Source organism: Ranitomeya imitator, chromosome 2 (genome assembly GCF_032444005.1).
Source record: "Ranitomeya imitator isolate aRanImi1 chromosome 2, aRanImi1.pri, whole genome shotgun sequence".
Classification (NCBI taxonomy): domain Eukaryota; kingdom Metazoa; phylum Chordata; class Amphibia; order Anura; family Dendrobatidae; genus Ranitomeya; species Ranitomeya imitator.
In genome coordinates, this window is record NC_091283.1 from 47,820,965 (window position 1) to 47,833,267 (window position 12,303).

The 12,303-nt window shown below is 41.2% G+C and overlaps 1 protein-coding gene across 1 annotated transcript in view; it reads left to right on the forward strand.

The window, feature by feature from the left end:
• Nucleotides 1-8,557, forward strand: part of LOC138661755 (cytochrome P450 2G1-like) — a 40,327-nt gene extending 31,770 nt beyond the window's left edge. Inside the window, exons 7-9 of the mRNA XM_069746652.1 lie at nt 1,773-1,960; nt 2,057-2,198; nt 6,382-8,557. Of these exons, the coding sequence (XP_069602753.1) occupies nt 1,773-1,960; nt 2,057-2,198; nt 6,382-6,563 (512 nt within the window). The 3' untranslated portion in view covers nt 6,564-8,557. The remainder of the gene's footprint in view (nt 1-1,772; nt 1,961-2,056; nt 2,199-6,381) is intronic.
• The last annotated feature ends 3,746 nt before the right edge of the window (nt 8,558-12,303 follow it).

The window sequence follows — 12,303 nt, forward strand, 5'->3', positions numbered from 1 at the left end:
CCTAGAAGATGACCTACTGTGTAAATAAGGTTTTTGTGTTAAATGTATTTATTAAACAATTTTGACATTTTTCTCTTCACATAATAATGATCTATTCTAAAATACATTGCTCAAAAAAAATAAAAAGAACACCAAAATCCCACATCCTAGATATCATTGAATGAAATATTCCAGTGGTAAATCTTTATTCATTACATAGCAGAATGAGTTGAGAACAATAAAACCTAAAAATGATCAATGTAAATCACAACGAATATCCCATGAAGGTCTGGATTTGTAACGATACTCAAAATGAAAGTGGAAAATCAAATTACAGGCTGATCCAACTTCAGTGGAATTGCCTCAAGAGAGTCAAGAGAAGAAGATGATTCTCAGTAATGCGTGTGGCCTCCACGTGCCTATATTACATCCCTACAATGCCTGTGCATGCTCCTGATAAGACAGCGCTGCCAATATCTGACAGCGGCATATAACTCGCGCTTATTGGAAGCGTGCTGCTAATCCCGCCCATCGGTGACCCCATCACATGATCGTGGGTCACCGATAGGTCGGAATGACAACCAGAGGTTGTTTGTCGTTCCCAGATTGCTATGAACGCCACCCAGTGGTCGGCGCTCATAGCAAGTGAGCATTTCTGCTACACACAGGCAATCTGATCATCGCATGTATATAGCAGAAGCGATGAAAGTACTGCAGCTTCTAGTCTCCCATGGAGAATACTGAAGCATGCAAAAAGTAAAAAAATATATTTTTTATCAATGAAAAAAATAAGTAAAAATTCAAATCACTCCCATTCCCCCCATTCAAAATAAAACAATTAAGAAATACAATCTTCTGATTGCAGGTTATTGCATTTTAATGCAATGTTGCGGTGACCAAAAAAACCATAATTCTGGCGTTTTGACTTTTTTGGTCGCTACGACGTTTACAATCAGATTAATTCAAAATATGTGTATATATATATATATATTTTTTAATTGTTTTATTTTGAATGGGGCAAATAGGGGGTGATTTGAACTTTTCTTTTTTTTTTAATTTTTTAAATATTTTTAAAAACATTTTTTTTTTACTTTTAACTTGCTTCAATAGTCTCCATGGGAAAAATCGAAGCTGTGATAACCCGATTGCCTCTGCTACACACAGGTGATGATCCGATCACCTGTGTGTAGCAGAAATGCTCCTTTGCTATGACAAACATAGAGGTCTGCTGGAGACCTCTGGTTGTCATACCGACCCATCGGTGACCCACGATCATGTGACGGGGTCACCGACGGGTGGGATTAGTGATGCGCTTCCAGTGCCGCTGTCAGAGATTGAGAGTGGCATTTGACGGGTTAACAGCCGTGGCTGTTAGGGGCACATGTCAGCTGTTCAATCATACATCTAAATTGCTTAAAATATGTTGATCATTGCACTGTGCGATTTGTACTATGCGAATGTTCATGTTAATTACTGATGCTTGCTGTTAGAAACTGTGTCTAAAAATATGATTATTTCAAATGTTTTTCATAATTTTATATTTATATTAAAAGAAGCAATTTTTTCACTTTCATTTTATTTATCTATTGTATTTTTCCTCAAGCAATGGCAACCGTGGTCTTCTTTTCTACAACTCCAGGATTGTCTGACCGCCTTTCCTTCTTAATAGATATCAATTCCTAAGGAAAAAAAATATAAAATGGAAATTTGGTAATGAAACAAAAAGTCTGGTTGTATCCCTACTTTTTACTACTGTATGTATTATTTGTTATTGTTTTTCCAATTAATATTAGCCAAAGTCCAAAAGGAGATTGACCAGGTGATTGGCAATGACCGATGCCCCAAGTTTCAAGACCGAAGCCAGATGCCGTTCACTGATGCGGTTATACATGAAATACTGCGATTCACAGATTTACTTCCCTTCGGTTTGCCACGGAAAACAACAAGAGACATTACATACAGAGGGTACTCCATTCCTAAGGTGCGTATCCCAAATAGTCAACTATTTACTTTTTTAATCTATTTTGGTAGACAGTTATGAGTTTTCCTTCATAAGCTATACTGTCTGTTTTTCCAGAACACCAATGTATATATCATGTTGTCCTCGGTTCTGAAAGACCCTACACACTTTGCGTACCCAAATGAATTCAACCCCAAAAATTTCCTGAATGAAAATGGTGAATTTAAAAAGAATGACGCCTTCATCCCTTTTGCTACAGGTATGTTTACATGCATTATTAACAACTTGCAGTGTAAAATAAAATTAAAGAGGTTTTCTAGAGTCTGTTACCATTATAACTTACAGTTCCTTATAAAACGTTTTGATGATAAGAATCTGAAAACCTAGAAAGAGCTATTTTTCGATAAAGGGAACCTGTCACCAGGATAAACACTATTGACCTTTAGATATCTGGGTAATCTGCAGGTTAATAGCGTTACTAATCTGCTCAGTGCCTGCACTTAGCCGAATGCTGCCTGGAGAAAATGACCTTTATTCTCGCTGGTAGCGCTCTGATTTCAGTCATGGGGCGGAGCTGGTTTAGTCACTGCTCTGACAATGCAGATCGGCCATTGTAACCGCTCCCCCTGTCATGACTGACACTGGCTCTGCATTGGGGCTGGCTGTCAGGCAAGGTCAGTCTATATTCTCAGAGCGGTGAACCGAACCAGCACTGGGGCCACCCCCGTGACTGAGACTGTAACGCTGCCGAGGAGAATAAAGTCAATTTTATCCCCGAAACGTTCGGTTAAGCGCATGCACCAGGCAGATCAGTAACGCTATTGACCTTAAAATCAGCCAGAAATCTGTAGTTTAATATCATTTTTCTGGTGGCAGGTTCCCTTTAAGGCTAAAAGTAGCAATAAGTGTGGCTTTTCGGATTCCCTCCCACAATTGAGCTTGAAAATGAATCTGTTCCTAGAACAGATTTTTTTAAAAGAGGACCTTCCTCCAAATTTTTCATGTTGAGCTGGATACGCAAGATAATAGTCACTGAAGAGTAGAACAAAACTTTTTGAATTTTTGCCTCTCCACTTCAGAAATGTTAGCAATCAAAGTATTTGGTGCCTAATAAGTTTACGTCCAAGTGGATGCTATTATAGACATTTTACAAAGGGATTGTACTTCTCCCTGTATGAGTTGTTATCTGATAACACCCACTTGGACTTAAAGGGAACCTGTCAACTGTGGATGGCAGCCTTCTTCCTGTGTTCAGCCCCGCCCACTGCCACTCCTCTTCCTTCAGCTCCGCCTACATCTGCATGTGTCCTGCGTACCCTCTCTTTAACATTGAGTATGCAGGCCATGTGGATGCATGCAGATGCCTTCACATGCGTCGTTTTGATGCTGCACTGACCTGCTTTGAACGCAACATGTTGCATCTTGTTGCTGTCGGCGCAGGGTTAAAACGACGTGTGCAGAGGCCTCCGCATACATCCGCATTGCCTGCACACCCAATGTTAAAGGTAGGGTATGCAGGACACATGCAGACGTAGGCAGAGCTGAAGGAAGAGGCACAGCAGTGGGCAGGGCTTAAAGGAGGAAGAAGGCTGCCATCCGCAGCCCTGCCGAACGCTGGTGTGAAACCAACCTAACCTACAGACACTGTCAGGATGGCGCTGTTATACTGATTACAATGATAGCTTAGTTGATAAGATATGTTTTGTGGTTGTCGTTTATTCTGTATTTGCAGTTTTCAGTTAATGAGATTCTCGTACTCTGGGGTGGCCAGTGGTAGTGCTTTGCTTACACGTGCATCTTTATGGGCTTATGACCGGTCACTCATCCTTCAGTTACCTGCGTCCTATTTTACAATATGCATATATAATATTGTGGGGTTAAAAAAAAATGCATCCAGCAAAATTTCTCAGGTGGCAGTGCCTGCGCAGTAGCATCTGTGGCATAATTCATATAATATTGTTGGATAGAAAAAAGTATTTTTCTCCAGCAAAATGGTACCGCGATGGCGCATGCGCATTCTGCTGCAGCCAAATTGTTTTTCTTCTAGCAAAATATTGCAGATGGTGGCACATGCACAGTGGCATCTATCACTTTCCGATAGATGCTACTGTGCAAGCGCCTCCACCATTTTGCTAGAGAAAAACAGATGTGGCTGCAGCAAAATGGCGCCGGTGGCAGCGCTTGAGCAGTAGCATTTATCGAAAGCAATAGATTCTATTGCGCATGTTTCGCTGCCGGTGTCATTTTACTGGAGAAAAAAATTGGTTGCAGGAAAATGGCGCTGGCAGCGGGGCTTGTGTAGCTTGTATTGGAAAGCGATAGATGCTACTGCGCATGCGCTGCTGGCACCAATTTGCTGAAGTGAATTATATTTTTGTACCAAAAAATTTTGTATGCATTATGCAATAGATGCTGCTGCACAGTTCCTGCCATTTTGCTGTATGTAAATTTTTATTTTCTAACCCAACAATAGTTTATGCAGAATGTAAAATAGGGGGCAGGTCACTGAAGTGTCCTGTCACAAGAATATAAGGATGCGTATGTAAGCAGAGCATCCCATAAAGACCCAAACACAGGCTGAGAATCTCATTAACTGAAAATTAAAATACAAATTAAACAACAACCACAAGGCGGATTTCATCACCCCAAGTATCAGTATAACGCTGCCAACCTGACAGTGTCTGTAGGTTACTAAGCAAAATCCTGCTGACAGGCTTGATTTAACATTAGATTCCAGTACTTAAAATTGCTAATATCTCCGCAATGTTTTACTCTCTGCAGCCGCTATTAAATCATGTGTCCAACATGAAAAATTTGATGAGAAGTCCTTAAAGAGGACCATACACCAAATTTTTTTATGCTGCACTGGATACATTTAGTTTGGGTGCATATTAAAAACATAAAGTTTCTGCATGTGCAAAATTTCCCAACCTATTTAAAACAGGGACATAAGTTACATTTCTAAAAGACATTATATCATGCGGACCAGGACATCAGTATAACTTCCATCTCTTTTGAAGCCTTAAAGGGAACCTGTCACCCCCAAAATCCCAAAATCGATGGTGAGGTAAGCTCACCGTCATCAGGGGCTTATCTACAGCATTCTGTAATGCTGTAGATAAGCCCCCGATGTAACCTGAAAGAGGAGAAAAAGAGGTTAGATTATACTCACCCAGGGGTGGTCCCGCTGCGGTCTGGTCAAATGGGTGTCTCAGGTCCACTCCGGCGCCTCCTATCTTCATTCCATGACGTCCTCTTCTGGTCTTCACGCCGCGGCTCCAGCGCAGGCGTACTTTGTCTGCCCTGTTGAGGGCAGAGCAAAGTACGGCAGTGCGCAGGCACCGGGCCTCTCTGACCTTTCATTACAGAATGCTGTAGATAAGCCCCTGATGACGGTGAGCTTACCTCACCATCCATTTTGGGGGTGACAGGTTCCCTTTAAATTGTTTCACATGAGTCCTTTGTTGTCTGATTGAGAAAGATCAATTCAAAGCGGCAAGCCATCACACATAGGGATCAGAGCATTTAATTTCTGCACTTTGCAGGCTGGCAGTTTTTATTAGGCATTTTAACCTTGACATACCCATGAGATGGCCATTAGATGAACAAACCTTCAGCCAACAGCCATCTCAGTTGACTTCCCCAAATATGGGAGAGATTGTTCGGCCAAGCATTCCTGTCTTCTCTATAGGCAGACGCCAACTGACACGTTAGGCAGCGTCTTCTCTCAGGGAGAACAATGGCAGTCGGAAATCATCAAGGGCCATCAATATCACACACAACCATCATTTGGCTGGTGCCCTCATACACATTAGACCAGTGTTCACCAACTTCAGTCCTTAAACACCACGAACAGATCACTTTTTCACCTTTTTTTAGTATCAGCCTGGTGTTAATTCAGTCACATATGAAATATTTGGCAAAATTCTGAAAACCTGATATGTTGGTGGTTGTTGAGGACAGGAGTTGAAGAACACTGCATAAGACTCCCAGCCGAATCTGTCAATATTAGAGGGTTGGCAAACATAAGTCTAATGTGTATGGCCAGCTTTACGCTAAGGTCCAAAGAGGTCCATTCTATAAGGAAACAAAAACACACAATTTAAAGCCGTTAAAAAGCAAAGGATTTACCTAGAGATAAGCAAATGGATTTGATGCGAATCAAATTCTTCTCAAATTTTTAGGAATTCGCAGAACCCAGCAAAATAAATAATTTGTTAGTCAGTTTGTGCAAATTGTCTAAAATTATACACATTGCAGAATATTGCATCAGCTCGAGAAGGTTCACAAGACCCCTCCAGGTTTCCCCATAATTGCCACATCACATAGTCCAGCACTGCCACCTTCTTTTCGAAATAAGCCCTGATAAATTACACATGCAAAGTTGGATTATTTTGTTCTGGTGCCTTTCGGTAACATTGTACATTTTTATTTTGCTTCAGGTAAAAAGCTTTGTTTGGGAGAAAGTCTGACTCGAGTTGAAACATTTATCATATTAATTACCTTATTGCAAAACTTCGAATTGAAATCAGCTGTTCCTCTGGAGGATTTGGATATCACACCAGGGATATCTGGCTTGGGAAACTTTCCAAAACCTTTCGAAATTTCCTTTGTTCCGCGCTAAATAATACTAGTATTTCTTGTTCAAATTGGAGTTTTTGTGTTACATTTATTGTTTTTATATTTATTTTTTTCCTTTTTATATCTTTATGTTAGTAAAATCTTGTAATTTCACACTGGCAACTAGACGTAACTTAAGATTCCTTCTTCCTGTAAAGTAACAGGAAGTATGAGTCCGGCATAAAGCCTAGTGGTCAATGTGAAAATCACAAGATTTCCTATTTTTTCATCGTGATATAGAAAACCGAAAAAAAAACTATTTTCAAAAATGTTTAAAAATACATTTAACATAAAAACTTGAAGTAAACATTAGTTTATTTGCTGATTACACCTTCCATCTTAGTCTACACTGCCCTGGTGTGATCAACCGGCGCACCCAGGCAAGTGCCCATTCGCCATCGGGAACACCAGCACACTATGAAGGCCACTATGAAGGCCTGGTGCCTGTGCCAGGGCTGGTGCCCGCGAGTGGGTCACTCCGCCTGCTCAGGGCCCCGGCACTTGCATACTTACCTCTCCCCGCTCCACCGCTGTGACGTATTCCACTTCCTCTGACTGTGATGTTCAGGTCAGAGGGCATCAAGACATCACGTCTGTGCACCCTCTGCCTGAACAGTCACAGAGCAGACAGCCGGAAGACACAGCCACAGTGCAGACAGTCACAGAGCAGAGCAGCGCCAGTGAGGAGAGGGGAGTATTTAATTTTCTTTTAATGCTTGGAGCATCTTAAGGGGCCAAAAACAAATGGAACAGCATATGGGGCCCATTATATGTGAAGCATCTAATGGGGCCAATTATATATGGAGCTTCTTATGAGGCCAATTACTTATGGAGCATCGTATGGGGCTCAATATATATGGGACATCTTATGGGGTCAGTTATATATGGAACATTATATGGGCCCTATTCTGTTTGGAGAAATATATGGGGCCCATCATAAACTGGAGCATTATATGGTGCCCATCATATGTATGGAGCACTCTATGGATCATTATATGGAGCCTATTCTGTATGGAGCATTATAAGGGGTCATTGTTTCTGTATGGAGCAATATATAGGACTCATTCTGTATGGAGCAATATATGGGGCTCATTATTCTGTATGGAGCAATACATGGGGCTTTTTATAATGTATGGAGTATTATATGTAGCCTATTCTATATGGAGCATTGTATGGGATCCATTATTCTTTAAGGAGCAATATATGGGGCTCATTATTCTGTATGGAGCAATATATGGGGCTTTTTATACTGTATGGAGCATTATATGGGATCCACAATACTGTATGGAGCAATATATGGGGCTCATTATTCTGTATCGAGCACTGTGTGGTGCCTATAATAATGTATGGAGCAATATTGCAATATATGGGGCTCATTATTCTGTATCGAGCACTGTGTCATGCCTATAATAATGTATGGAGCAATATATGGGGCTCATTAGTCTGTATGGAGCACTATGTGGTGCTCATGATACTGTATGGAGGACTATACTTTCTGAGCTACTGATATCACTCATGGAATGTAAGAAGTGAAATCTTTGGCATTGTGCTATCCCTATATTTCTCTGCTGCATCTGTGCATCATGAATTATGGTATGTGAAGGGGCCCTCTGAGACTCTTTCGACTGGGGCCCACAAAAACCTGGAGCCAGCTCTGACAACAGGATGTGCCTCAAACATTTTCAAACTATTCAACTCTCTTCGCTCTGCTTTCTTTTCCACAAGCTACAGCTGTAGGCAGATACAATTATTTTTTAATTCTGTGTGTATTTGCAGGTGATTTTGCAATCAAAATAAACCTATGACCACAAAAATGCATTATGAAGTGTAACTGCAGAGTTTTCGGTTGAATCAGCTAAGAAACAAAAGTAGTATGTTACTTACTTTTAGAAATCATCTTGAAAAAAATACTAGAAATGAAAAAAAAGAAAAAAGTCTCTCTTGTGTTTATTTTTAATCTATTTTCATTGCAATAAAGATATAAAATAAATATGAAAAGTACGAGTCATATATTTTGTTCTACTGGGATTTCCACTGTAAAGGGTTGCATCGGACGAGTGGTAAAGTTATATGAAAAAGTTTGGGCACTCCTATTAATCTTAAGCTTAATGTTTTCTAAAAATTGTTTTTTTTTGCAACAGCTATTTCAGTTTCATATATCTAATAACTGTTGGACACAGTAATGTTTCTGCCTTTAAATGAGCTTTATTGTACTAACAGAAAATGTGCAATCTGCATTCAAACAAAATTTGACAGGTGCATAAGTATCGGCACCATTATAATTTTCTTGTTTTAAATACTCCTTTCTACTTTTTACTGACTAAAGCACTTTTTTTGGTTTTCTAACCTCATTGAGCTTTGATCTTCATAGCCAGGTGTATGCAATCATGAGAAAAGCTACTTAAAGTGGCCATTTGCAAGTTGTTCTCCTGTTTGAATCTCCTCTGAAGAGTGGCATCATGGGCTCCTCAAAACAACTGTCTAATGATCTGAAAACAAAGATTATTCAACATAGTTGTTCAGGGGAAGGATACAAAAAGCTGTCTCAGAGATTTAACCTGTCAATTTCCAATGTGAGGAGCATAGTAAGGAAATGGAAGAACACAGGTACAGTTCTTGTTAAGGCCAGAAGTGGCAGGCCAAGAAAAACATCAGAAAGGCAGAGAAGAAGAATGGTGAGATCAGTCAAGGACAATCCTCAGACCACCTCCAGAGAGCTGCAGCATCAACTTGCTGCAGATGGTGTCACTGTGCATCGGTCAACTATACAACACACTTTGCACAAGGAGAAGCTGTATGGGAGAGTGATGTGAAAGAAGCTGTTTCTGCAAGCACGCCACAAACAGGGTCGGCTGAGGTATGCAAAAGCACATTTGGAGAAGCCAATTTCCTTTTGGAAGGAGGTCCTGTGGACTGATGAAACCAATATTGAGTTGTTTGGTCATACAAAAAGGCGTTATGCATGGCAGCCAAAAAACACAGCATTCCAAGAAAAACACTAGCTACCCACAGTAAAATTTGGTGGAGGTTCCATCATGCTTTGGGGCTGTGTGGCCAATGCCGGCACCGGGAATCTTGTTAAAGTTGAGGGACGCATGAATTCCTCTCAGTATCAGCAGATTCTTGACAATAATGTTCATGAATCAGTGACAAAGTTGAAGTTACGCAGGGGATGGATCTTTCAGCAAGACAATGATCCAAAACACTGCTCCAAATCTACTCAGGCATTCATGCAGACGAACAATTACACTCTTCTGGAATGGCCATCCCAGTCCCCAGACCTGAATATCATTGAACATATGTGGGATCATTTGAAGAGGGCTGTCCATGCTCGGCGACCATCAAACTTAACTGAACCGGAATTGTTTTGTAAAGAGGAATGGTCAAAAATACCTTCATCCAGGATCCAGGAACTCATTAAAAGCTACAGGAAGCGACTAGAGGCTGTTATTTTTGCAAAAGGAGGATCTACTAAATATTAATGTCACTTTTCTGGTGAGGTGCCCATACTTATGCACCTGTCAAATTTTGTTTGAATGCAGATTGCACATTTTCTGTTAGTACAATAAACCTGATTTCAAGGCAGAAACATTACTGTGTCCAACAGTTATTAGATATATGAAACTGAAACAGCTGTTGCCAAAAAAACAATTTTTAGAAAACATTAAGCTTAAGATTAATAGGGGTGCCCAAACTTTTTCATATAACTATGTGTAGTTTTCCCAGATAGTACTCATGCCCGTAATATTCTATGAGGCTGTGCACATGTCCATTTTTTTTCTTCCTTCGACCACTTTGGAGACAAGTCTAATTTTGATCTAAGGGTCGGATCAAAATTGTCAATGCAAGTCTCTGGAAAAACATCAAACCGCGCTTGGATGACATTCGAGTGTGTTCCGATTGTCATGGACTGACAGAAAGGAGAGGGTGGAGAAACTTCTTTTTTGTGTTCTCTCCTCCTCCAAAAAAAAAACAAAAAACTGATGTCACTCTGATCAAAGTCTGATTGGAATAATCACATGTAGGGTTGAGCAAAACGGGTCGGCCATTTTCAGAAGTCGCCGACTTTTGGCAAAGTCTGTGACCCCTGTGTGGGGTCGGCCATGAGGTCGGCGATCTTCTGAATCTGGTATCGGAATTCCGATACCGAGTTCCGATATGTTTGCAATATCGGAAATCGGTATCGGAATCCATATTTAAGTGTAAAATAAAGAATTGAAATAAAAAATATTGCTATACTCACCCTCGGACGCGCCCTGATACTAACTGGCAGCCTTCCTTCCTTAGAATTAGCGCGTGAAGGACCTTAGATGATGTTGCGGCTTGTGATTGGTCGCGCGACCGCCCATGTGACCGCTCACGCGACCAATCACAAGCTGCGACGTCACCGAAGGTCTTTCAAGCGCTGATTCTTAGGAAGGAAGGCTGCCGGAAAGAAGCAGGGCGCGTCCGAGGGTGAGTACAGGTCCTTCTCAAAAAATTAGCATATAGTGTTAAATTTCATTATTTACCATAATGTAATGATTACAATTAAACTTTCATATATTATAGATTCATTATCCACCAACTGAAATTTGTCAGGTCTTTTATTGTTTAAATACTGATGATTTTGGCATACAACTCCTGATAACCCAAAAAAACCCAAAAAAGTCTCAATAAATTAGCATATCAAGAAAAGGTTCTCTAAACGACCTATTACCCTAATCTTCTGAATCAACTAATTAACTCTAAACACATGCAAAAGATACCTGAGGCTTTTATAAACTCCCTGCCTGGTTCATTACTCAATACCCCCATCATGGGTAAGACTAGCGACCTGACAGATGTCAAGAAGGCCATCATTGACACCCTCAAGCAAGAGGGTAAGACCCAGAAAGAAATTTCTCAACAAATAGGCTGTTCCCAGAGTGCTGTATCAAGGCACCTCAATGGTAAGTCTGTTGGAAGGAAACAATGTGGCAGAAAACACTGTACAACGAGAAGAGGAGACCGGACCCTGAGGAAGATTGTGGAGAAGGACCGATTCCAGACCTTGGGGAACCTGAGGAAGCAGTGGACTGAGTCTGGGGTGGAAACATCCAGAGCCACCGTGCACAGGCGTTTGCAGGAAATGGGCTACAGGTGCCGCATTCCCCAGGTAAAGCCACTTTTGAACCATAACAGCGGCAGAGGCGCCTGACCTGGGCTACAGAGAAGCAGCACTGGACTGTTGCTAAGTGGTCCCAAGTACTTTTTTCTGATGAAAGCAAATTTTGCATGTCATTCGGAAATCAAGGTGCCAGAGTCTGGAGGAAGACTGGGGAGAAGGAAATGCCAAAATGCCTGAAGTCCAGTGTCAAGTACCCACAGTCAGTGATGGTGTGGGGTGCCATGTCAGCTGCTGGTGTTGGTCCACTGTGTTTCATCAAGGGCAGGGTCAATGCAGCTAGCTATCAGGAGATTCTGGAGCACTTCATGCTTCCATCGGCTGAAATGCTTTATGGAGATGAAGATTTCATTTTTCAGCACGACCTGGCACCTGCTCACAGTGCCAAAACCACTGGTAAATGGTTTACTGACCATGGTATTACTGTGCTAAATTGGCCTGCCAACTCTCCTGACCTGAACCCCATAGAGAATCTGTGGGATATTGTGAAGAGAAAGTTGAGAGACGCAAGACCCAACACTCTGGATGAGCTTAAGGCCACTATTGAAGCATCCTGGGCCTCCATAACATCTCAGCAGTGTCACAGGCTGATTGCCTC